This window comes from Danio rerio, chromosome 23 (assembly GCF_049306965.1).
Source record: "Danio rerio strain Tuebingen ecotype United States chromosome 23, GRCz12tu, whole genome shotgun sequence".
Taxonomy (NCBI): domain Eukaryota; kingdom Metazoa; phylum Chordata; class Actinopteri; order Cypriniformes; family Danionidae; genus Danio; species Danio rerio.
Genome location: NC_133198.1, coordinates 19,519,862 through 19,547,794, shown reverse-complemented (window position 1 = coordinate 19,547,794; position 27,933 = coordinate 19,519,862). Strand labels below are relative to the sequence as shown.

At 36.1% G+C, this 27,933-nt stretch overlaps 1 protein-coding gene across 9 annotated transcripts; it reads right to left on the bottom strand.

Annotated features, from left to right (window-relative positions):
• Positions 1-680: 680 nt before the first annotated feature.
• snphb (syntaphilin b) lies at positions 681-27,376 on the bottom strand. Of its 9 annotated transcripts, none has more exons than XM_021473599.3 (7): positions 27,246-27,376; positions 17,121-17,266; positions 14,602-14,676; positions 10,894-11,010; positions 9,827-9,934; positions 9,582-9,731; positions 681-8,038 (listed from the first exon to the last, which is right to left on the bottom strand). In XM_021473599.3, exons 2-7 carry the CDS (start codon positions 17,162-17,164, stop codon positions 6,400-6,402), a joined length of 2,133 nt encoding a protein of 710 aa, XP_021329274.1. In that variant the 5' UTR covers positions 17,165-17,266; positions 27,246-27,376; the 3' UTR covers positions 681-6,399. The 9 variants fall into 9 exon arrangements, with proteins under 9 accessions (XP_021329274.1, XP_021329275.1, XP_021329277.1 ...); XM_021473600.3 differs by having other exon boundaries at positions 17,121-17,229; XM_021473602.3 differs by lacking the exon at positions 10,894-11,010.
• Positions 27,377-27,933: the final 557 nt, after the last annotated feature.

The window sequence follows — 27,933 nt, the reverse complement described above, 5'->3', positions numbered from 1 at the left end:
AGGCACATGATTTTTTTATAACATAAAACAATAAGTGACTTTATATTAACTCTTACATGCTGTTGGGGATGTTTTCATCCACTCTGGAGTGATTTAGAGTCTTCATTTGGCCATTACTTTTTCTGTATTTCATTTAGCAGAATGATTTTTGGTGACATCTTATTTTGACGTATTTTGAGAAAATGCTTTGAATGAAAAAACTCAATACACTTTGGGGAAATTTAATCTGATGCAGTAAAGATTATATATATATATTTATATATATATATATATATATATATATATATATATATATATATATATATATATATATATATATATATATATATATATTTTTTTTTTTTTTCTAGATTGTTTGAATAAATCTGTTAATCCAGGTCAGTCCTGATCAAAACTACTAAATGTTTTTATAAGTTACAAGATTTGAACTCTTCAATTGCCAAATTCATAAATGATGTCACTGATTTGGTGAAAAAAACACTTAAAATGACATCTTTACATTGTAAAGAAACTGAACTTTTTCTTTTTTTCTTAGCCATGTGAAACAACATTGCCTTTGATGCATTGTTTTTGAATAGTTTTCTTTTTTTTCTCCCTAATTTACTGTTGGTGGCTGTTTTTGCTCCATTCACTTCCAATATAACCACATTGTTTTTTTTATTTTTTTATTGCAAGCCATGACACCATATAATCAGGCATTTTTGATTGTAGGTGGTTTTCCCTGTTGGGAAGATGTAAAATTGGTCATTTTTGCTGTTGATCATCAGTTGGCACCATTAACCCTTTAGATAGACCTGTGCGAAAAAGCTTAGTTTCTGGATTTTATATGGAATAACAGCAAATTAAATGTGTGTATGTAAGACTGACCATTACACACTTACCTTGAAGTGTCTGAGAAAATCTAAATATGCATCTCAGCTCTTAGAACTACATGGTGCCTAAATACAGTCTTTGTTTTTATTTACTCCATTAAATGTGGTTATAATGGAAGTCAATGGGGCAATAACAGTCACGACCAAAAAACAGCAACAACCAACAGTAAATTAGAGAGAAAAAATGAAAATCTAACAATGCATCAAAGCCAATGTTGTTACTGTAATGAAAAGGTTTAAAAAACCCAACCCACAATTACTTTTTATATTGAAAATGTGTCATTTTGTGTGTTTTTTCACCAAATAAGTGACATCATTTATGAATTTAGTAATCAAGGGGTTAAAATCCAGTAATTTTCAAAACAATTTAGTATTTTTGATCAGAACTGAGGTTAATTAACAGATTTATGCAAAAATAACATAACAAAAGGGTAGTAAATTTGAACATTACACAAGGGTTATATGGCCTTAACTAATGTGTACTTGCATGAAAATTAATAATTTGTTACAATTTGTTATTTTGTAAAACATATTCGTTCTTTTGATTAATTAAACACCTGGATGTAATTACATTTTAAATTACACTGTTAACCATCTCTCTTACACCTTAACTCACTCTTAAACCTACCTATACCACCAAACCTGTCCCTATCTCGACCCATATCCCACATCAACTAATACATAATGAAGACAGTAAGTACATTTTATTTATTTTATAATGCAAGTACACAGTAGTTAAGGCCATTTAATATCAAGTGTAACCAAGCATGGTTCATCAAACATACTCACATTCAGACACAGAGGCTCAATCATGCTTGCTTGATGTACTGTATGAGACTCATTGCGTGACTAGCGGCAATGCAATCAAGCAAGTATGGTTCTCTGTTCAGTGTTTACATGGGATTAAACCTCTAAATTGAATCAGTCTCTCTTCTGAGGACTTGGATTAAACCACTTGATCCACATTGATTTATTCGTTGATCTCTTTGTAAATGCTTTGAAGCATTTAGAGGTTTTGTGCGAACATGAACTGTCAGTAGAGGGGCGGAAATCTGAAGATTTGATTAGAATTCACATTTGATTATCTTCATGTTCAGACGAGGAACAAAAAGTCTTATTTGGTCTGAATCAACATGAGGGTGATTGAGTAATGACAGGATGTCTGACCTAAAAGCTGAAGATATTTTAAGGTTACAAAACCACATTCTAAACAAAAGGTCGTGCCAGTTGTGCCAAGCTGTCACTATTAGCCACAATTTTAAAACAAAATAAACAAATGAAAATGAACAGATTCTCTGTGCACTGACTTATTAGAATTCTTAAAGGGATAGTTCACCCAAAACTGAAATAGTCACAGTTGATTCACCATCAACTTATTATGAACCTCTAAAGGCAATGATCTTAAACTCAATTCCTGAAGCGCCGCGGCTCTGCACAGTTTAGCTCCAACCTCCTCTAACTCACACCTGCTTAAGTGACTTTCTCAAGTAGACTTGAACACCTTGATTAGTTAGATCAGCTGTGTTTGATTAGGATAGGAGCAAAACTGCAAAACTGTGGCCCTCCAGGAATCAAGTTTAAAACTGATGCAGGTTGTCTTCTGATGAACACAAAACAAAACATTTTGAAGAATATTGCGCTGGAAAAAATGCAGAAAAGTTTCACGCAGTTCCTTCCTTCGTCGAGTTAACAATCATTATTACAAATTGAAGTGGATTGAACATAAAAAAGTTGAGTTATCCCAAAAACCTTAAGAATTAGGTTGTTGAAACTCATTTAAAATAAGTAGTTTGAACAATCACCAAAAGTTATTTGAGCATGGAAAAAAAGTAACCATTGACTACTATAGTATATTTTTCCTAGTGTCAAATGCTATCAGTTTCCAACATTCTTCAAAATATCTTCTTTTTCATTTAACAGAAAAAAAGTCTCCAAATGGTTTAGAACCACATGAGGGAGAGTAAACAACAAGTCAATATGGATTTTGAGGTAAACGTTCCCTATAATGGAGTATCTCAAACTTAAAAACAAACTATATTTCATTCTTATTAGTTACCACCAAAATGCAGACAGACAATTCATTTATAGAGTCATGGATTTTCACATTAAATCACACACAGCTCCTCTCTCTCTCTCCTAAGAGTGCTGAACGCTGTTTACATTTCCATAAAACAAACATGTAACATAACAGAAATATTATTACTCAAATTTACCAGCATATAGGGCCAACATACACATCTCTGCTCGTAATATGGCTTCAAAAATTCCAGAAAACCTTATCAAGGCCTTACAGGTCAGTTATACAAAGCTTTATATCAACGTAAAACATTTACCTGGCCGAATAACTAATGTAATAGTTATTCTGTACATATCTTTGACAAAACAGACGATAGCAGTTTGGGGGGAGCCTACTATACCTGGAGAAACAATCTCATTTAACCTCTCATAATCACATTCATAGTTCAACAAACACAAGTCGATATTAAAAAAACAAAACAAATACATACAGTCTTATTAACAACTGTGAGGTTCTTTTATAAGTGCTAAGTTGGAATGGAGGTGAAAGGTGCAGGGACTAAACTACAAAACAAACACATCTGTGCACGCTTGCCACCACATGAAGCACAACTTAAGATTGTCAGCAGTTCAAAGAATAAATATCAAACACCCTGCAGACGCCACAAAATCGGCACTACAGAAAGCAGCAAATTATTTCAAAGAGAACTTTACAACGAATATTGCACTACATGTACTGTACACAACATCAGAGGGAGGAGGTAGACTGAAAGGCAGCGGCTATTCATGGTTTTGGAGGAACAGAAGATAAGACAATATGTGAGACACAAATAACGACAGTTGGTGTTCGCCTGGCTGATTATCTGGTACATTGTTTTCAACAATTGAATGCAAACTTTGATTAATGGTTCTTTGAAATAACCCTGAACCACAAATGCACATGTATGCACTGGCCTTTGGACAGACAGAATCACACAATCAAATATACTTCAAGTAATTGCTTATAAAGTGAATTATAGTGCAATTGACAGTAAATGTCATCCATTACCAAGTGTCAGTCAAATAAAAGGTCAACATGAACATCTCGGGGGACATACAGTCTTGGCCAAATGATTGGAAAAAGCTGGAAACTAAAATTGTTAAACTTCAAATATTTGGGCTAAGCCAGATGTAGAGGATTTTTAAATGGTAATAAAAGTGGGTAATCACAGACAGACAGTTTCAAAAGATCTTTGAATTAATAATATTTAAACGTACATGCTCAGTAATTATGTGTATGAAACTTCACTTTCAAAGAAAAACTAATATGGAGCAGGTTGAAAGCTGGTTCTTCTATTTTTTTTTTTTAGCAAAGGGGAAATGAGAAAATTACTGGCAGAGATGTCTTCATAGATGTCGATACTCTTTTGTGACATGGTCATGGCTGCCATGTTATCATTATAAAAGAACACATCCACCAATTTGTGAAAATTCACCATGGCCATTGACTATTGCAAAAATCCCAATAGCAAACTAATCACCGGCTTTGAATGTTATTATTTGATTGAATGGCCAATAACAGTGGTTATCAGCTGATAGATATGGCCGGTGAGGGCTTTCTGTGCCTGCTGGTAGGCGCAAGAGGGCTGTTATCATCCATCCACATGGTCAATCAGTTATACTAACAGAGAAGACTCCAGATCCAGATCTTTACATTACTGTGACGGTTGGGGTAGGGGGTAGACGGTAATACAATACAATTAATAAGGGAATTAATAAATAATATAAATAATTCTTGTGGTTAATCAGCTATACTACCAGAGAAGACTCCAGATCCAGATCTGTTTTTACATTACTGTGATGGTTGATGTAGGGGTAGAAGTTAATACAACTAATGGGACATGTAAAAAATAATATAAATAACTCTTGTTAACTTCAGGCCACAGCTGTATGCGATCTATAGCTGATTAACCATGCGGGTGGATAATAACAGCCTTCTAAGCCTACCAGTAGTCGCAGAAGGCCCCTACTGGCCCATATCTATCAGCTGATAACTACTGTTAATGCTCATTCAATCAAGTGATAACATTCAAATCGGCTGGACTGATCAAGAGTTGGGACTGTAAAGTAAATTTACTTTCTCAATCGCTGCAGGGTGCAAATTGGACCCAACATAAGGATGAATAATTTAAAGTGTGTGGCCAATCGAATAGGACAAATGCATGAAAAATACTCATTTTAGAGGAAAATTTCAGATAACACTTAGAGGGTTTTGCATTTGAACTCTTCACATATTGTGAACTATATACTACATTTCAAAAATAAAATAGTTAATTAGAATTTTAGCATACCAATGATTTGTTTAGCATGGAGTAAAGCTAAATTAAGGTCAGATTTGACATTATGTATAGATAATAACAGGTAAAATTATAAGTGGGTAATTACACAATTATAGTTTGTAATTATACTTCTTGTAATTTGTAATTATCTAACCCAGTGTAGTGAACGTGACCGTATTAAAGCTTAGCCTTTATCCAAAAACATTTGGCTAACGTGACAATATTTAATGGTCACACAGTGAAACAAAATCGAATTATTTTCTGGTGAAAAAGCTTCTATGATTACCCTATAAAAGTCATTCAACCCTGATCATTGTATAAATGCTGAATCCTTCATAATGTTAGTACTATCCTATTATAATATATACTTTAGATACATATTTCAGCATTCAACTTGTACAGCATTTCAAAACCATCAAATATTGCCAATGAACTGAGCCTAAAATAATGAGTACATCTTCTAAAAGACTCCAGATGGACTACGTTTCATTTTGTGACAGCACTTATCTAGGACACTAGTGGTATATTCAAAGCATATAAATAGCTCTGCAGGCGCTTGCCCGGCTCCTTAAGGGGAAATGATGGCTGCTCTGTGCCACACAGGCATGAATAATGGGACAGCTAACTACTGCACTCACAGCAACAACAATGATGGCCATTAGTAATCCAGATACTTTGGCTGCACTGTACATTACACAAATAACACAAACACTCTCTCAGATAAACCAATACACACTCAGCACACACATCCTCCACGTGAAGTTGGGACGGACACTCAAATAGACAGATTCATCCTATCACTTATTGCGTCTCGTCACTCAAAATAAGGGTAATGCAATCATGTTAAAGGGGATGTTTGAGTGTCACTCATTCAGCAATATCAGTGCAACCATCCACATCACATCCATCACTGAGAACTCTTAATCTCACCTCTTAAGTGAACAAATGTGAAGAAAGGTGAAAGCTCACATGGAGCCTTAATCTTGGTGTAAATACATGCTAATGTTTCTCCTTTCTTATTCTTAGCTCCTCTTGAACATAGACCAAAGAGAACTACATCTTTAAGGGCCTGTGCTCAGACACAATCCCTGCTTCAAACAATATTTTGCATGTTTTACCCAGACTCTAATAGCACATCTGACAGAGGAACAGTGATGTCACTGGTTTTAGGGCTTTGCAAGAAAGAGAATGTCTCATATATTCATTCCCCCTGGACCACCTCCTCCTGCAGGGTAGTGGCGAAGGCCACCTCCTCGACGAAGTGAATGGAGGGCCACGGTGCAGCAACCACGCAAAAGAGAACCAATATGGTAAATTGGCTGACCATCACGATGTGGACCCCGACAGAACCATGCCACGGTGGGAACCACTGGCACGACCACTGCAAGCAAATCCACTAGGAAGTGCCGACTCCAGTAGTTCTTGACTGGTAAACCACAGCCAGATGATTTGGAATCTGTGTTCGTTGCACCTTCATCCCCCTCATCTTCATCATCTGCGCCTATATTTATCACATTATCCCCTGGAACCACAGTCTCTGTTAATACACTGTGAGGCTGAGTGGTCTGAGGAAGGGAGTCCTCCTCTGTCCCCACCAAAGGCTGCATAGAGCAAGGGGATGTGCCAGGGTTTGGCAAAGGGTCTGTTATAGGTTGTGGTTGAACAGTTGAGTTGGTTACTGGTGATCCAATGGTCTCTGTGGTCAAAGCTGTTGTGCTGATTGGCAAGTCTGTAAGGGGCTCTGAAAAACTAGTCTCCTTGTCAGGGGAATCAATAGGCATCAATGGAAAAGTTGCAGCTCCTTTGGAATCAGATGCAGTTGGCATCCAATTCCCCATTGCTACTGGTGCGGACTTGGTGGAAAAGTCTGCAACAACAGAAGTTGTAGCAACTGTTGCTGTAATAGCTGATTCTGTGGCTGCTGACTCCAGATCATCTCCTTCATCAGACATCCATGTGGAGGTTGGACTGCAGGCCTGAGAGCGGAACGTGCGCTCGGCAATAGTGTCTAGATCAGAGTTAAATGATGTACTAGGACCATGGGCAGGAGCAGAAGCTGGGGCATGGTCATATTCAGTTTGAATGCCTTGCTCACGAAGGTGGTGAAGATATAAGTGATGATGTGACAGACAGGGATGGCTTAAACTAACACTGGCCCCCGCCCCGATACTACTGCAGCGGAGTGGCACAACTCTCGGCTCACTGCTGCACAGTCCTTCATAGGTGGAGGAATGCGGCAGGCGGGAGTACGCATTGAGCAGCGAGGCTGTCTCTTGAGACAGAAATGCAGCCTCCAGGAGCAAATCTGCCTTGCTGGCTCCTCTCCCACTCTCTCCACAGCAAACAAACCCGCTGTCTTGCGTGCCCTCGCCTGACAAACATGGAATGTCACACCCGTTTTCGTTACTCTCACGTTCCGGGCCACCTTGATCACTCAACTTGGTGTAGGTAGAGCTGCGGGTAAGCGAGCGAGCTGGGGAGCCTTCGGAAGACCCCGCCAGGCCCTCGCTGACCTCCAGCCCTGCCCCCACCAATCCTCCACCTGCTAGGGCTTCTCCTGTTTTGGTAGTGCCGATCTGAGCCAACTCCATGCTTTGCAATAAAGACTCCAGTTTGTGGTTCTGTAGGTTTATATCTTGGAAGCCCTTCTGCACCCCTGTGTCAGTATCTCCCAGACTGGATTTGACAACATCAACAACTTCTTTAAGCTGGTGAATCTCCCTGCGGGCCTCCTTCAGAGCCAGCTGGGCCTCCACACGGTGGCATTCCTCTTCAATCCAGTCCTCTTGCATACGAGTCAGCTGAGTACGCAACTCATCGATCTCAGAGTCCCTAAGGAAGGAGGAAGTAAAGGACAGAAAAACAGGTGTCAAAAGAGAAAAGCAAGCAAGGAAAAAAAGATTTAAACATTTTTTGTCCTATCCCAGGAATTCAGAAGTGATGTATGCCAGCAGACAGCTACATCAAGCAGAGCATTCAAAATGACAAACTGGAGGATGAACAAAAAATGAACAACTGAAGGAAGGACAGTGCTCTTTGTTTTTTTGGCATTGAGAATATCAGTTTATTTATGAACTAATTTCGAGAGGATCACATGCTTATGATTGACCACGGCTAGTCCCGCATCAGCTTCACATATTGCGCCAATCAGATGAATACTAACTCACCATAAATAACCAGAGTTTTTTCACTGAAGAATTTCCCCTTTCACTCCTACTTCTCGCCGTTCCCCTGATTGGGTAGCACAGCAGCCCATTGGTTAGCACTGTTGCCTAACATTAAGAACTCCACTGGGCCAGTTAGAGTTTCTGTGCGGAGTTTGCATGTTCTCCCAGTGCTCATGAGGGTTTTCCCTGGGTTCCCCGATTTCATTCATTATAAGTAAATTGACTAATCCAAAGTGGCATCATAGGACAAACTCTTAGCCTGCTATATCTCTCAGCTATTCCTAACACGTTCACAAGCAGTGGAGTTCTCAAGACCTACCTGAGCTCAAACTCCCCTCTCCCTAATTATGAAATCTTGAAGTATAATTTAACAAACTAAAATATTAAAATGGAGGAAAAAAATTACAATTGAAACATATAGTTCTACATGTGATTGAGGATGAAAAAAGAAAACAACTGCAAAAACAAAGGCAGGTTAATGCCCCTAACATTAGCTGTATGTCTTGTAATAGTGTCAGTGTTTTAAACACATATATCCCAGTTCTTGCAGTGTGAACATAACAAAAAGTGGGTATTCCACCAGTAGGAATAATGAAAACATTCCTCCAGTGGGACAGCCCCTTAACACATATAACAAGCTGTCAGTGTTTGTTTGGAAAGCATGGTGAAAGTTTCTTCACTGAACATCATTTAATGTTTACCACTGACACCATTTAATGCTATTTTAATGCTGAACCAATACGGCTAAACAGATGTTTGCCCAGACTTGCAATGAGCAAATCATTATCCAGCCAAACAATGGCTGGATTGTTTGATGAATAGGAATGTTCAACAATATCTCTCTTTGGAGCATTACACACAGAAGCTTTGAAAATACATTTATGCTTATGTGATCCTTGCCATTAGACAAATGGAGGCTGCCATTAAATAAACAGTTTAGACGTAATAAATAGCCTGTGCTGATGAGAGAAATAAACGAGACTGCAGTTTAATGGTAGTATTCACTGTGAAGCAATTTAATAGGCAAATCTGTTTTTACATTTTTTTACATGGACATGAAAATAAACCAAGTGAACATTTGCATAGAAATAAAGTAGCCCCTTTAATTAACCGCTACTTGCTTTAGCTGTTAAAAAATCTAAAACCAATTTCATCAGACTAATTAAATCCTGCATGGACCCTTACGGTGATTTCGATGGATGCCTCACCTGTCCTGCAGTCTTTCGATGGTCTCTTTAAGCCGTGCTCTCAGGTGCCTGATGCACACCTCTTTCTGTTGCAGTGGGGTGAGGTATTGCTCAGGAGGAGGAGGTCGAATGCCATGGTTATCATTGCAGGAGGTGTATTTTATGTGACGCCTGACATAGACAAAAAATTGGTATATAGAAGAAAAAAACATAATATTTAAATAGATGCATAAAAAAGTGACATCACTAGACAAGTTGTGTCTCACCTATGGGTTGGGCTTCCATCACTGCCCTTGCATGACCCTGAATTGCTACTGCTGCTGAGAGAGGCATTTCCATAGGGATCACGGTTACTGACAGGTGCTGGACTCCGTCTGTTCCATAACAAAAATCACAATTTCACAGCGTCACCTTCAAAGCCACTTAGTAGGACACAGGATTAGGGCTGCATGATACATCGAAATGAAATCGAGTATAATTTAGAAAAAGCAGTGATTGTCATGCACATCTTGTAAGGGAAGCACGGCTCTGTAATTAGTATTAAATCTCTGTAGGCCAGAGGGTGTGGAAACTGCAAATGCTGCAGTTTGTCAAATCATGGAATAATCATCTTCGATTTCAGATTCATGCCAATTAAATGGTCCACATTATTTAGGCGTAGCTTGTCAGTGAACTATGGCTCTGTGTAGTAAACACTGCTCCATCGGGAAGTAGCTGAGACAGATTTACAGCTGATTACAGAACTGGCTTTACTGACAAGATGTGCATGAAATCGACTTTGATTAATCGTGCAGCCCTACACAGGATGCAGTACAAACAGAATAGACAGACAAACACTTACATGAACAAACACAAACGTAATAATACATGAAAGACAAAAACAAACATGCACACCAACTGTACAAAAAAAGACTAACATGCCTCTATACATTGTCAACTGGTCAAAAAGGGGGACACAAAACCTTTTTTAGATTTAAATGTGACACAAACACTAAAAATGGCAAGAAAGTGCAAAGTAACACAATCACTTGTATTATGTGTGAGATCATGATAAATATGTGTCATGACTCAGTTATGATAAACTGGCAGCTGAAGAAGCAGAAACTAACAGCAGTGCCATCTCATGAGATCAAATATCCACATTTCACCACGATACACAAACGCAATTCAAACTTTAAACCCTCAATAAAATCAAAACATTCGATTTTATAGGGAAATCGTGCTGTGGTTTTAATCCATGCTGACACAGATAACAAAGAGAAGTAAAGAAATGAAAGGAGATAGTCAAAAGAGACAGAAGTGATGAAAAAGAGAGGGATGATGGAGGGCTGACCGACAGTGGCGTTCCGGGGACTTTGGTGTCAGAAATCCTCTGCTCTGTCTCATAGAGACCATAATGCCTGACTCCATGGGTGTGTAGTCTAGCTCTATAAACCTGCAATAGTCAAAACTGACCCACAAACAAGAAGGCATCGTTACACAAATTGGCACACACCTAAAGTTCATCTTGACCTGTATTGTATATATATATTTAAATGAATGTTTCTTTGAATAGACGGTACTTATCAATATTGGATGGATTTGGGTAGAAGCAGGGGTTGTGCATCCATGCATTATGCTCTATTTATAGCTATCTCCCCCCTAAAAATAAGGTTTCATTAAATTTTCACATGCAGATTTGATTTTTTTTCTCTTTAGCATGACTTGCATCCCATTGAAATAATTTTTGGAAATTAAAATAAAAGAGAATTTGAATGCCAATTTCCACTTTACATTGTGGAATATTACTGACCACTGGAATCACCATCAGCACCTCTGATGCAGAATGTTTTTGGGAATGAGGAGCTGAATTTTACAGATAGAATCATATCATATTTGTTTGAACCGCTGTCTCACAGGACAGAAACAAGACCTGCATAGACCTGCCCTGAAGGCATTTCTTTGATTAGAAATGAAGAAATGTCATTTAAAGGGGGGAGGGAAGGGTTTGCACTGCAAAATCCAATAGTCAACTTTATCAAATAAAATAAGTGTAGTTAACTCAATATTGACTGAAAGTTAATTCTACACATTTGAAAAGAGTTTTGAACTCAGTGTTGAAGGTTATGAGTTCATTAAATACCTCATTACTTTAACTTAAATGGAGTAAGTTCACAGTACTCCTAGATTAGTTTAACTCAAATGATTTGTAGCAGTCAGTTTCCTCAAAGGGTTTGAGTTGCCTTAACTTATTGGGTCTTACAGTACACAGTTGGTTTGAGTTCTCTTCATTTATTGGGTTTTACTGTGCTCAAATTGCTTCATTTACTCAAATGGATTAAGTTCACAGAACTCAGGATTAGTTTTTGAAATTAAATGGTTTGTTGCAATCGGTTTCCTCAAATGATTTGAGTTACCTTAACTTTTTGGGGTTTACAGTGTGGTATTATTACAGTGTGATTCTGTTATGCTTTGTTTTCAGCGGCACTGGTGGATTTTATGTGAATTGAAGCCTGCAACTTATTCGTGAACACATACAGTACTGTGAACTAAAGCCATGTAAAACTGGCTATACAAGACTATAGATTCATTATTTTGGATGATAGAATGATATGTTATGGAACAGCTTTGGCAGTATCTTGAATATTGTTTGAATAATTTGTTCCTTAAATCAACCAAAAAGAGGCTCAAAGGAGCATGTATACACATAACAGTCTTTTGATTTTTCAGACTAAAAAGATTTTTACAGACAACCTAAAAAGTTGGTTGGGTTTTTTCCAGTTTTATTACTGTTCACACACTGACAATAATACATTAAGCCCTTTTAAAGAACTCCCCTGGATTTATCTAAAGCCTATTTATGATCTAAATGAAAACTGACAGATTCTAATTGACAGACTGACTGATTGATTAATCAAATCAGAGGTGAGGAGAGGACAGGGAGAATGATCATATAAGCTTCTTTTAATTATTGATGTTTTCCAAAAATCACTACAGCCCAGGGTTTGGTGGGATCAGATCACTTTGCCACCCTAATAAAATAGGAGACATTCTGACAATACTGTACTATGACTTGACAGAGTTACAAAATCTCCTTTATTTTTAAATAAATGTATCTTTTATTTAAGTGAAAGAGAATATAGTTTTCCAAAACATTCTGAACATGCTGTTTCATGCCATATGCTGACCTCACATAGCCTACCCAGTTCATAAACTTACACAATACCCGGAGCATGGGGAAGCTTAGAATAATGACTATTTAATCTTCCAGAAACATTCTTTTTTGGGGAAAATTAAATTTTGGGTAATTTTAAGTTTAAGCGTTGACCACTGAAAATAATCCTACTGTCAACCACCTAGAAATGATAGTTGCAGCAGAGATTTTACAGTCTTATCAAAGCAATATGCAAACAAAAGAATTATACTTTAAATTGGTAGTTAAAAAATAATTAAATTAAAATCTGTAGAAATAAACCCTGAGTACAAAATATAAGATGCAGATCAGTGTTTAATGAAAAACAAAAACATAAAACAATTGTTACTGAAATAAAACTGCAAAAAAAAAACAATTTTGATATAAAAAAATTATATATATATATATATATATATATATATATATATATAGGTGAAAAAATGAAGTAAAAGAAAAAAAACTAACTGAAATAAGTTTAAAGTCAATAATTAAAACTAATAATTTGACAGTTAAAAAATAGAAATTCTAAAATAAAGTGAATTCAAACTTTTAATAATCAAGACACCAGAAATACACACTAATAAAAATGATAATAAAAATAAGATTTCACTGATCCAAGTAAAAATGTCTTGGAATGACAAATCATCTACAGTAAACTGCTGTCCACCAGAACCACCGTTGGTGGGCTATAAGAGTTTTGCTGAACTACCTAACCATGAAAGCAAGCCAAGGTCATGGTTAAGGTGAGAGAACAAAGCAGAGATAATCAAAGTAAACAGCCAAAATAAACAAAACGTGCTTGAAGAAAGAGTGAGAGGGGAAAAACAAAACAAAGAGGAATCTGCTATCAATACTGATAGCAAGGAAAAGGGGAGAAAGAGAAAAGCAGCCAGTGTGTCCATCATGTGTTCAGGTATACATATACTAATTAAAGCAGAGTTGGGTAATGTGGTGAACTCAAAATATGCATTGCATTGCCACACACTTTAGAATCATGACTGAATCACGTTAAGAATCAATTCAGTCAAAGCCAAAATGGCTTATAATGGAAAAGATTCCCAGATGTGAACCGATTCATTCACGCTTCCTCTGAGACTCTGTGAAAGACCAGAGATCAGGGGTATCAGATCTATAGAGATGAACAGTTAATTCTGGTTAATTCTCTAGTAAATAATTCACCAATACACACAAATGCTGGCATATTAAAATCAACAACTGAGGAATGATTAGTTCATCTCTGTCATCCGGAAAAAGTTGAAAACATTGACAAACTCATACCACAACAAACTCTTGCTACAATTTGAAATAATGAAAGAGAAGCATCTTGACAGAAATTAATGAACAGAAATAAAGCTACAATGTATGACCTAAACTGTTTCAAGTAGCTGTAAGAGTTAAATAATAATAAATTAACTTTGTACCTATTTGTAAAGAAGATCTTGAATTTTTAACCAATTCCTGAACTAATCATCATAGGAGGTGAACTTGTCTTTTCTGTTTCCACCTCAGACTGCACAGCTCCAGCATATATGGAGCCGTCAGGTGAGAAACTAACAACTCATAACCTGAAGATTATAAAGATGAACTGATCATTTCTATTTTCTGTACAAAACCTATAAGAAGTTATTAAACGTATAGGTTTCTGAGATGACTCTTTCCTGAATTACATTAAAGATTTCTGAATGACATACAAGATTTGTTTTAAATGAATAAATTGTTTAATAACGATCCATCACTACAGATCTGCCCTCTCTGGTCCTCAACATGGGCATCAGTGGTAGCGGCTAATGGGCTGGTGTGGATGTCCAGTGTAGCAGTGTGGTCGACTACAGTCATGCCCTACTGTAGGGAACTGAATCAGAGTCTCACACGGGGGACGCAGTGGGAGATGACAGCATTTGTTGCAAGCGGTGCTTAGGCTGCAGGGCCTTCAGCAGGTTGAATCTGAGGAGAGAGATGAGACAGAGGCACAGAGCTGGGCTCTACTGCATTACCACCAAAAACTCCCACGGACACCACTGCTACATCTCTAGCAATGACAACCTTTGTTTATTTTCTGTACTCGGACAGAACAGTGGGTGTGGCTTCAACCAGAAATGTGCACAAATTAAGTTTTTCCACGATTTTAACGAATCATAACTATCCTAAAAGTTCCAGTTCTATTTCCACATGAGCCTGATACAAGACTTTTTTTTACACAGAATTCTAGGCACGGTAAGAAAGCCATGCCGACATCGTCACTCTCTTGCCTGTCTGCCAGTTATTTTCATTACACTTCTGTTAACAAGGCAATGACTGAAGCATTTGTATTGCATTCCAGAGAGCTCCATTTTCAACACCACAGTGGAAAATACAACTGCATCCTTGCTGACTGGCCCAGTTTGTCACGGAATGGAACAATTAAGCAAAGAAACCATTCAGCCCGATAGTGGAAAAGTGGTTAAAAAGTACTTTTTTTTTTTTTTGTATTTAGATGTAACTTACATGAACATATCATTATTTAAATTATAAAATGACTTTTTGTTGTAAATTAAGTTAAATGAGTGTTTTTTTATTTATTTATTTCCAATTAAGATATTGACCCAAATTCCTATGACATGATATAGTTAATGAAAGCCAGTCGGTATTAAAGTTTTTACATAAAACATACTTTTTCTTCTGTGATTAATATTTAAGGGCATCTATGGTAAAAAATCTACTTTTCAAGCTGTTTGGACAGACATATGTGTAGATCTAGTGTACAGACCATCATATTGGGGTGATATAAACACACACAGTCCTTGTTTTTTTTCAATTTACCAACATAAAAACGGTGGACCAATTGGAGCGGTTTTCAGACCGACCGCAACTTGACGTAGGAGTGTGGTCCCCCTGCCCACCTAATTGATTGACAGCTGCGCTTATTAACATGTCTCAGTAGTCATGTGTATAATCATATAAACAAGACCAGATGTGCGCAAAGCAACCTGGAATAAAAGGTCTGTTCAGTTTCCTAGGATCATCAATCATCATCAAATGTGATCAAGTGTAAGTTTTACATGTTTAAAATGTTTTAAAACAGAGCATGTGTGTAATGAATTACAGCGATTCACTTCAGCTTTACTTCATCAGCACAGCCGTGTGTCAGAACAATTATAAAAGAAGACGCTTCAATCCCGGTTTGTGGACAATAAATTAGGTTTATTTTCTACATTAACATAACAGATATCCATACAGCAGTGGAGATTAACCTGTATAACGCATGCATGCAAAAAGAGTGCAAAGCTAAACGCGTCTGTCTGTGAGGGTATGTGTGTGTGTGCGTACGTGAATTTTGTATCGACAATGTGTGTGTGACTCAATGATGTAACTGCACTACAAATACTCATTGATAAAGTTCTTACTGTGGTATTTCTCACAAACGCTACGTGAGACCTTCTTCCTTTAAGTCTGTCTGTTGTCTGACGTAGGCGAGGGAGGAGAGGCATGCAGAAAGGCACGTAGAAATGGTAGGCGGGGAGGACTAGCCTTAAAGGCGCAGTACGACAAAACAGCCCCCTAGTGCAAAAATGTATAAAATAGAATCTTGTAAAAGGTATAATGAAAAATCTGATGAGTGTTTTGAGCTTTACAGACACGTTCTGGAGACGCAAAACACTTATATTAAATCTGAAAAAGGGGTAACCTAGGTGCCCTTATCAAAATCAAAAAGCGAGAGTAAAGACATCTGCAAAATTACAAATTATTACCTGGTCAAATTAATGGTTTTATTGACTAATAATTTATTTATGAACATTTTTATTGACCTTTGCAATAAAGCCAATTTTTTAGTTTTAATTATTGATAAATTATATCCTTAAGAGTCCCTACTAAATATATTTTATTTTCCGACAAATTCAGTTTTTTTATTTCTTTATATTTTTTATATATTTTATTTATATTATATTTTATTTATCTTATTAAACAATTTTTAATAAAACAATTTTTATATTCCATATTTTTCACTGTTACATTATCTGTACTTTATTTTATTAATTATGAATGAGACTTTAGCGTACATTTGTGCTTTCGATCCTATTCAGATGTGCAAGTAAATCTTTTGAACTGGCAGTTTTATACAACCTGTAAGTTGTGGGTGAACAAAACCTGACAGCAAATAGAAGAAGAAAGAAATGGAAACAGTTAAACAGCTGATGTGTTAATGATAGCAGCGGAAGTGAAAGAGACAGAGGTTTATTTAAGCATCTGAAGCTCGAAAGGTCATTAAACTGCAGCAGATAAAAAATGTGATTAAAAGTTAAACAGCAGTAGATATTAAGGGTTAGATATTACAGCAAAGCACCAACACAGCTGCAAGTCTGAAAGAATGTCTGTTAGAGAGATGATTAACTGAGAGACAAAACACTTACTTGCGTGATCCAGAACCAGATCTTTTATTTGAAGGCGAAGACATGGAGTCAGCAGTCGTCTACGCTCCTTCTCCTTCTTCAGCTGGATCTGTCTTCTTCCTCTTCCTCTCTGTCAACACAGCAGGAAATGCTCAGCTGCAGCCAGACTGAACAAAACACACAAACACAGGCAATTTTCTGTTTTATTGTTGTAATGGTGTAAATACATAAAATAAAAGTCTAAGTCAAAAATATGTTTTCAGTTTCACACTCAAAAAGATCATTAGATAGTAGTAGTAGTATTAGATAGTTTCTGCAGGTTTCACCCAGTCAAATTTAAGACTTTTTAAGATCTTTTTAAGACCATCAAGAAAAAAATGTAGATTTAGGGCTTAATGCTAAGGATTTTTTAAATGGTCCAGCAGAATTTGTTTTAACTTTCCCCATCAAAAAATTCTTATTAGCTCTTTCTTAGCCACATATTTAAAATAATGTGTCAAAACAAGCAGACCCTAGTTGTATACATACCAACTTAAAAAACACTTTAAAAATAAAAACTTAAACTAAATGTCTGCACAACAAACTGTTATAGTATCATTTATAAATAGAGTTTTGCTGAAAGTTTTAATGAGATGTATTGTTGGTAATTGGATATATGTTGAATGGATTGAGTAGCTTTACATAAACAAATCAAAATTAAGACTTAAAAGACAATATTTCTGTGGACTGAAGACTTTTTAATGTCTAAAATTTACTTTTTTTTTCATTTTCCATTTTAAGACTTTTTAAGACTCCGCGGATACTCTGATTTAAATTAATTGTTTTCATAACATTGACTATTACCTGAGGCTTATTGCCTGCCTATTATTAGGATATTGGCTGTTTATTTGTACTTGGTAAGTAAGTACATATTCTATATCAGGGATGCCCAAACTTTTTCTTTCAAAGGGCCAAAAACCCATCTTGATTGAGGGCTGTGGGCCAAGTGAAATATACCAAACCGTATTACATTAAATTTGCCATGGGTAATTTCTAATTTCATTTATTCATTTTCTTGTCGGCTTAGTCCCTTTATTAATCTGGGGTCGCCACAGCAGAATGAACTGCCAACTTATCCAGCAAATTTTTACACAGCAGATGCCCTTGCAGCCACAACCCATCTCTGGAAAACATCCACACACATTCACACACACACTCATACACTACAGACAGTTTAGCCTACTGTCTTTAGCCTACCCAATTCACCTGTACTGCATGTCTTTGGACTGTGGAGGAAACCGGAGCACCCGGAGGAAACCCACGCGAACACAGGGAGAACATGCAAACTCCACACAGAAACGCCAACTGAGCCGAGACTTGAACCAGTGACCTTCTTGCTGTGAGGTGACAGCACTACCTACTGCACCACAGCTTCGCCCTAATTTTTAATTTATTTGCTCATATTTAAAAACAACCTAAAAATGTTGCTTTAAAACATATTCATTATTGATGCAGTATCATTTTTACCGTTTTATAATAACCCTATTAAAGTAAAAACATAAACAATCCCATTTATAACACCTTAGAGTTCAATGCTAAATATAGTCGAGCTGCTTCTGCCTTTAGCTTCATTTGCTTGCCGATGTTTTGTGCATTGCCCTCTATCTGTCAACTGACTGTATTTCCATTTTAAAAGTATTTACAACATTTAATTGAAACAACATTCAGTTAAACAAAGAACCTAAAAGTAACATTAAATTTAAAATAATGATCTCTGTCAAAGGGGTTCGACCCAACCAACTTCCCAACATTCTCCCTCTCTTTTCTGATGGGATGGTGAGCCAAACTAAAGGTTACCTATTTTGGCCCTACTTTGGAACCTCTGTTCTATATGATCTTATTCAACATCCCAAATCTGAACGAATATTTATATCATAACTATTAATTAGCAACAAATTAAGAGTTTATTATTGTGAAACAATGCTAAAATGTGTTACAAAAATCATATTTACTATAACAAATTACACCATATATTTATATTTTAAATATATCTAATTATTTTTAACCAGTGTATTTTTCTGATCAATTATACACAAGTGTTTGGCTTTAAAATGAATTAATTTTGTTATTTTGTTTGTGAAATTGTTGTTTTGTATTTACATTGTATGCTGTACATTAGCATTAGTACAATTGACCAAAGGATAAGCTATTTGCAACGATTTTTTGTCAATAACAGCTTTCTAAACAACAACAATAAAACAAAACTTTCAAAGTTTTAACCAAAAATAAAAATGATATCATCATTTACAGACACTCCATGTTGATTCTAACCTGAATTACTTTCTACACGCTGGAAATAAAGGAATCCATAAAAAACTTACGAATAATACTTTGTTTTGGTGAACTTTCCTGTTATGGCAACCTCTAAATGTTTGCACATACTCTCATTTTTATTAAGTGAGGCCAATCAAGCCTAAAAGTTGTCCATTTGCTCTAATCTGTCTGACCTCTCCACACTCAGCAGAGCTGGATGCAGCACTGCTTGCGGAGCTGTAATATATCTAACATTGTGCTGACACGGACTAGCTGATCTCTGAGTCTGCGCTGGTGTGAAGCCAGACAACAGACATAACAGAGCGCTAACTTTCACAGTCAGACTGCTCACTGAAATTAAGATCTGCCTAAAGCATTTTCATTTTCCTCATGCAGCTATTAAATTTGAAAGATACAGGCAAATGAGCAAAGGAGAAAGGGAAGGGCAAAAGCAGTGTTTTCTGCAGTAGTGGGGACCCTGAGACACATGATGAGAGGAAGAGGGATTAATGAGCTAAATAATTAAAAAGGAACTGGCACAGCTAAGTGTTAGAGGCAATATGCAACCCACAATATGCAACTCGATGAGAAGATCTTTCAAAACTGCACTGACTCTCCATGTTATTATTGTCATTCTAAACAGTACTTTTAATCCCAGTTTAAGACTGATTCCAAATACGTGCCTCAGCCTAAATGTTTCTGAATCTGCAAAAATGTACTTAATGTACATTTGACTGCAGTTTCTAGGTGAAATAAACACTACAGGCAGGATGACACCAACAACTTTTGTTTCTTTTCATGCTAAAATTAATTGCAGGGCCATATTATCAACAAATAAATCACTATTTTCAGCAAATAAATACCACAAATACACTTATTGTGTCTATGATTTTTAATCGAATACATTTACCTGACCTATCTATCTCCAAATGGACATTAGATTAGATTCGACTTTATTGTCATTACACACGTATACTGTAAGTACAAGGCAACGTAATGTAATTTTGGTCTAACCAGGAGTGCAATAGCAGCAAGTGCAGGATATAGGTATTAGTTATAAAGTACAAATATAGAAAAAGTATGTGTAATATTTACAGATGAATGTACTATGAACATTATATTCAGGTTGTATTAGCTATGAACAGAGATTAACAATAGATGAAAGTATGTACAGATTGCTTTTAATATTTATGAAGTATGTAGAAGTATGCAGCTATATATGAACATAATTACAAATGTATATGTACAGTAGGTGTGTACAATTCAAAATGACAACTTTGTCAGTTTCCTCGGTTGCTCACTTTGTACTTTGATAGTGGTTTCCAATGAGCCTGGGCTGAACCTTTTACACTTTAGAAGTCACTTTATTTCAGTGAAAAGAACCATTTTTACTGTGTGAAAAACAATTTTACCATAAGAACTATTTTTCTTTGTAAATAACCTTGTCTAGAATAAAACATTTCCAAGGAAGATTCTTCATGATGGAACCATAATTGGCAATAAAATGTTATATATATATAAGTGTACAGTAGGAGCTGACAGCCAATCATGTATTTAATTTTTAAGTGCTTTGGACAGTCAAGGACACATCACACATTGTATATAAACAGTTGTTTCAGAATTTGAAGAGAAAAATAATACAAGAGACTATTCCATTGTTATCATGATACTGATGAACTCCGAGGATTAAAGGGATCATAAACTCAGACATGCCTTGACTTTTTGAGGTCATTTGACTATCTGCTTGTTAAGTGGGATATCATGCGAAACCGGCCTCCGGGTCCAAGTGCTAGGGTTGTGCGATTTGGGGGAAAATAACAAATTGCAATTTTATTGACAGATATTGCGATTGTGACTTGATTTGCAATTTAATTTTGTAGTCAATAATTAGCTCAATAATCTGTATAGTAGATTCTTGCTGCCAAAAGGCAGTGAGTGTTAGTTAAAAAAAGAAACCGAAAAGATATTAACTTACTCTAAGATTTATTCAAATTAGTTTTTAAATATTCATTTTTCTTTAGAGCTTTTTTTAAAGTCTAATAACAAATGGCCAGAAAGTGACTGTTTTAATAAATTGGTAAAGTATTTTTGAGTGTGATGCAGCTGTTATGTACACATGATTTTACATAAAATTCACTTTATTGTGATATGACTAAAAAGTGGTCATAAACTAATGTTTTCCCAATTTAAATGAGAGGCAGCTTGGACCTGGAAACAGTATTTCATACTTTACGCCAACTTCAAACGTCAACTTAACAAGCGGATAAACAAAACCATTCTCAAAACATTTTGTTGGTGAAACATGCATTCAGAAGTTTACATTAGTAGGTGTTTACTTCCAAGTCGAGAATCCACCACAACTATTCCGAGATCAAAACTGAATATAAAATAACCAATTCCATGTAAACTATGATGCTTTTGATGTTAAAATCTTGCTAAGATCGTAAGCGGACCCCAGAGAAGAGTACAAAATGAATAATAAACACAGCAGGCCATGATACCTTGTAATTGTTAATTAATCAGGGTTTAAAATGACTAAAGGTTAATAAGCATAAAAAGCGAAAGCACTTCAAAAATGAACAAGACAGAACAGTATTGTTGTTATTAAGCAATACTAAAACTAATTACACCACTATGTGGCAAATGACCTAAAACAAAAACTGTTCTGAAGTAGCATTTAGTTGAAGTGCTACAATATCTAAAACTCAAATAAAATAATTGATTTATTTAAAGGGTGAGAACATCATGAAACTATCTCCCAAATTGAGAACTAATATTTTCAGATTTGTCCATGAACAGAAAAGCAAGATTTATTTATCAACCACTACAGTTTCACACTCAAGCTTTAGAATAGCACAGAAACGGAGACCTTGTTTGGAGGGGCAGAAAATGCACAAGAGCTGAGTCAGTACCGGGACAGTGTGCTGTTCTCTCCCTCTGACGCAGTGCGAGTCATAATGTAGAGCGCAGCTGCGGGATCTGTCCTGCATGTCCTGATTCAACTTTACACGAAACCTCAATCTCTCTAGCAGTCTATCTGTCATCATCTTACTGTTACTGTATATTGAGATGATTAATTGCATAACAATTCCTAATGACGTTTTGACTATAACTTTGACTATTCATGTGTGAATGAAGCCTTACATACTTAAATACAACCCTAACATGTTATTTGCTCAGATTATGAACAACTTTCATATGGCAGAATCAAAACAATGTATTATAAGCAGCTTTCTAATTCAGTGTGATGCAGAAATGTGCTGTGTCATGCACCTGCTGTCATCAGCACTGACTGACCTCTGCCTGCTGGTGCCTTAGATGTGCCCAAAGCTGCAGATGAGCGATTATAACAACCCAGCACTTTTCTTCTCTCTCGCAGGCCACATTCAAGCTATATCACAGCAGAAAATGCTGATCCACATACAGGGCTGCACAATACTGAAGAAATACTGATCTGATTAAACTTAATTTGAAGTCCACAATTAATCAAAATAAATCAAAATAAAAAGTGTAACAAATGGTAATAGAACAAAATTACATATATGTCAAAATATTAAACACTGAAAAATATCAAATATGACATAATAGGGGTGTTATGATCATCAGCGATCTAATCCTGAAAAATCGCTGGTAAAAACACATATTGCTAAAAATCCGCTGTTACATGGACTACAGATCCAGATCGTACTCTGTTGTCAGCATCCCCGTTCACATTACAGAAGACTCAGCCCTGATGTGTTTGTGTATGTGTGCGCTGTATCAATAGTCCATGTAAGCAGTGTTTGACAATCCTCCGGCTGTGTGTTTGCAATCAGTCAGGATCAGGAACCGGTGTGAGTGTGTGTGGTGCATGACTGGAACTTGTAGTCCATGTATGGAAGATTTGTAGTCCGTTATGATCTGCGCTTAATTCAGCAATCTGCAGCTGCTAGATCGCTGGTGATAATAACAAGGCACTTCACAGATCACATCACAGCTATAACAGCACAAAGAAACTATATAGTTGGAATCAGAATGATTCTTTTTAGCTTCAGAATTTAAAACAGCAGTTGACAAAACAACAGCATGCAGTTATAATCAATTGTGCAATAGAAAATAATGGTTATAGATCAAATGGTTTGAGGAAACCAATTGTGGCGAACTAATTTAGATGGCAAACTTTATTCATTTGAGTTCATTCAACTTGAACCGTTTATGGCAATCAGTTTTCTCAAACCATTTAAGTTGCTATATATTTGATAGGACTTAATTCATTCAATTAACTAAACTGCTACAGATCTGATAACAGAACTTAAAATGTTTACTCATAATCTTAATGTTTTTTTATGTAAACTCAAATATTATTAGTGTGTATGACAATATATATAGAGATTTAAAGTACACAAACCATTTGGTTTCAAAACTTAAACTGTTTGCTGCAATCAGTTTCCCTAAATGGTTTGAATTAACTTATCGGGTTTTACAGTGCAGTTTTCTTTATAATTATTATTCTTGATATGGGTGGTAATGGACGTGTATAAACAAAACCCTACTGTAAGTTAAAGTTCCACTAGGCAATATTTGAAAAGAACTTCTGACCATAGTGTCAACTTGAAAAAGCTTGCAGCCACTTAGCAGAAAGGGACGTTTCTAAAAATGATTGCAGATATATTTAAAAGTGGCGAGGTCTTGTTAGATTGCTTTGGTACTTTCAAACATCAATATTGTTTTGCAAAATACCATTGAAGTCAAAATGATTAAACCCCCTGAATTATTAGCATTATTAGAAATATTAGTGGTTATTTTTACCCCCAGTTTCTGTTTAACGGAATGAAAATATTTTCAACACATTTCTAAACAATAGTTTTAATACCTTATATCTAATAACTGATTTATTTTATCTGTGCCATGATGACAGTAAATAAAATTTGACTAGATATTTTTCAATACATGTTTATACAGCTTAAAGTGACATTTAAAGGCGTAACTAGGTTAATTAGGTTAACTAGGCAGGTTAGGGTAATTGTTCTGTAGACTATAGAAAAATATATAGCCTAAAGAGGCTAATAATATTGACCTTAAAATGCTTTAAAAAATTAAAACTGCTTTTTTTCTAGCCAAAATAAAACAAATAAGACTTTCTCCGGAAGAAAAAAATTATCAGACAAACTATGAAAATTTCCTTGCTCTGTTAAACATCATTTGGGAAATATTTTTAAAGAAAAAAGTTCAAAGGGGAGCTAAAAGGGGAGCTAATAACTCTGTTTTCAACTGTTTAGTGTACCTTTAACAGTCTTGCATTAAAAGATCTGTACGAAGAGTCACCATTTATTTTTTTTGTAACTAACTATTCTTGTATAGTACCACCCACATGAGTAAGTCTGTCATACTGTATGGCTTGCCTCATTATATGGGAGCAGACTAAAATGAATTTTATGAAGATAGGTCATTTATCAGACTTCTGGAGGGTCCTGGAAGAGAAGTGATCACTCTATCAATGGATTGAATGGAGCTCAAAGCATCCAGTGTGGATGAATGAATGCGGCAGAGCAGTAAAACATGAGCTCTGAAGTGAATAAACAACACAGAAGCATGTCATGTCACAAAGAACTACTTCAGTAATCAATACAATTAGCTTTATAGGAGCTATAAAAAGCAGCAATCAATAATAGAACAGAGCAGAAGCAATTACAAATAGTATGAAATGCATGGTGAAATAATAAAAACGGTATTGAAGTGTGTTTTATGGGAAAATACTATTTCATTCTTTTGGTTACAAACTTTTAGCTTTAAATCCAAGCTACGTACAAGTTTTTGTAATTATTTGTAAACTTTAGCAAATTCTGATTGAACATGATTTGAATGTATTTAATAAAAGTAAAATCAGGTAAGGCGACGCGGTAGCGCAGTGGGTAGCCAGCAAGAAGGTCCCTGGTTAAAGCCTCGGCTCAGTCAGTTGGCATTTCTGTGCTGAGTTTGCATGTTCTTCCTGGGTTTGCGTGGCACCGGGTGCTTTAGTTTAATAATAAAGGGACTACGCTGAAAATAAAATAAAAGAATTAATTCAAGTGAAACACTTCCTGATTTTTTGTCATTGTTATTCTTTTAATTTGAAAAACAAGAATTGAACAGCTACATAATGTCGTTTCATTCTAAATTAATTACATTTATTCAGACATAATTGAATAAGGCTGTTATTTTAATTGTTCTATATTTGTATGCTATACTTTATTTAATTTTTTTAACTTTATTTCGTTTTTATTAATATTTTTGAGTTAATTGTTTTGATATTTTCTAGTTCAATGTTAGTTTAAAATGACTCCTTTTTAATTGTTTGAATAATAATAATAGTCAAAATGATATGTAATATTCTGATAACAGTAATAGTCATTTTTATTTCAGTGCTGCTTTTATTTCTGCTAGCAAATTTACTAATTCAGCATAAATGCCTTTCCATTTATTGCTGTTGTTCATCATTTAATTAGTTACATATTTAATTTCTATTTTTCCTTTAAAGTATTTATTGTAATATTTTTATTTTATTTGAGAAAAATAGTTTTAACATTAATGTGAGCATTTTCTTAATAATTTTAGCTAACGAAAACAACACTAAAAATAAATCACACATATTTGTGAATGATACAGAGCTTTCATCATGTTCAATGTTGATGAATAACATAAATAAGAACAACAGCAAAAAGAATCAATACTGTAGAAATCACTTTTAGAATGATTTTTCCAGATGCTGAACAATAGGAAACTATTGTCAATCTGAGTCCATGCTGCTTTAAAGAGCTCAAGCGTTTCAAATGCCAGACAACAAAACTGCTGACAGATACTGACAGATGATTGAGCTTAAGTGTGGCACTTCACCTGTATTTACCCTACAGACTGAAATACAATATGTGTGCTCTTTGTAGCTGCAGCACATTTGGCTGAAAGCAACGTGGTGAGGTTTGTAAGATTTGTTTGCATGCTGAGAGGATGTAGATCCGGTCTCCATAGAGACAGCCATTCAGTCACTATACCAGAGAGAAGCTCCACAAGTGTGATTGACTACTGTGTGTGTGTGTGTGTGTGTGTGTGTGTGTGTGTGGTGAGACAGACAGACGGGACAGCATAATGACACTACACAACCAAGAGGCAAAGAGGTTCAGTGGCTAGTCTACATGCAACAAATGCAATCCTGTGCAAGGAAGAGGGTGATAATTATTGCAGCACCACAGAAAGAGAAAGAGTAAAAAGATAACAGTAATGACACAGTTTAATCTGCTGCTTTAATATGTTTCCAATTCTGTACCCTTACTCAAATGTGATAAAGACTACAGATGATGATCTTTCTAGATCCTCACAAATCCACTTTCGAGCACATTCTCTCTGCAATATGCAAGTCCTTAAAGGGATGCAAGGTCATGCTGCACCCTAGGCCGTGCAACTACAGTTTCCCTGTCACGACTCACAGAGTACGGGACGTACTGAAACTAAATTGACACTTAAAGCATATCTTGTAGTTAAGGAATAGCAGATTTTAAGTTATGGAAACTTAGTGTTGGATTGGAATGAAATGAACGCGGGAAACCAAAACAAATGCAAGATGCAGACGCGTGTTCGCTGCCAGAAACATCTGCTGTGCGCGCGCGCACCAAAACATCGAACGCCTATGTGTCTCAACGCATGCTTCAAATACACACGATTTAAGATGAGAATGTATCATACTGGTCTGCCTGGTAAATCCAAATACCATAAAAGCAATGTATCTGCCGCGTTACAGTCCTTGTTGTGTCCTACACGCAGGAAATGCAAAAGGAGTCCTTCGCTACAGAGATGCATCATGTTTTGCACGCCATATTGCAAAGCAAAGCATTTGACATTTACCTGGTTGCAGCCTTCCAGCGAGAATCAGCTTGTCTTCATGTAAACAGCGGTGTTTTGTCGTGTTTACCCGGGTGCTCGTCCCCGTCAAGGACTCCACCACAGCGGTGCTCCGCTGCTCGCGAGCGCGAGTCGACGGGGCGGAGCTGCAGATGATGATAATGATGATGATTCTGGCGCGAGAGCTCTGTTTGACAGCTTGCTTGAGGGAGGACGAGCATCGAGATGAAAGCAGATACGTAATATTACGACAGTCTACTTAAAGGGAACCACACTATCACTTGGAGTTTGGAAAAAATATATTTAAAAAGGTGATGTGTATGGGATCGTTTAATGCAACAGAACAGAAAGCACACAAAGGTAACTGTGACTTTCAAATCTCACAATTCAGAGTTCATATTTGCGATATATACATACATCCCTAAACTCTTTTTTTAAATGTGATAAAAAGCAGTTACATCTCAGAGTCAGATATGCAACATTTTCCCTCTTAGCCTTTGCGACTCTTTCTCACAGTTAAGAGAAAGGAGAAAACGTCCACATGCTAAGTTTTTAGATTTGCAAGTTAGCATTTCGAAACTTCAAGAACAAACGTCCCAGTTCTAGAAAAAAAGAGAACACAGATGTTAATTAGACTAATCAAAAGCGCATAGATAGATATGAGATTTCTAAATATGTAAATATACAAATC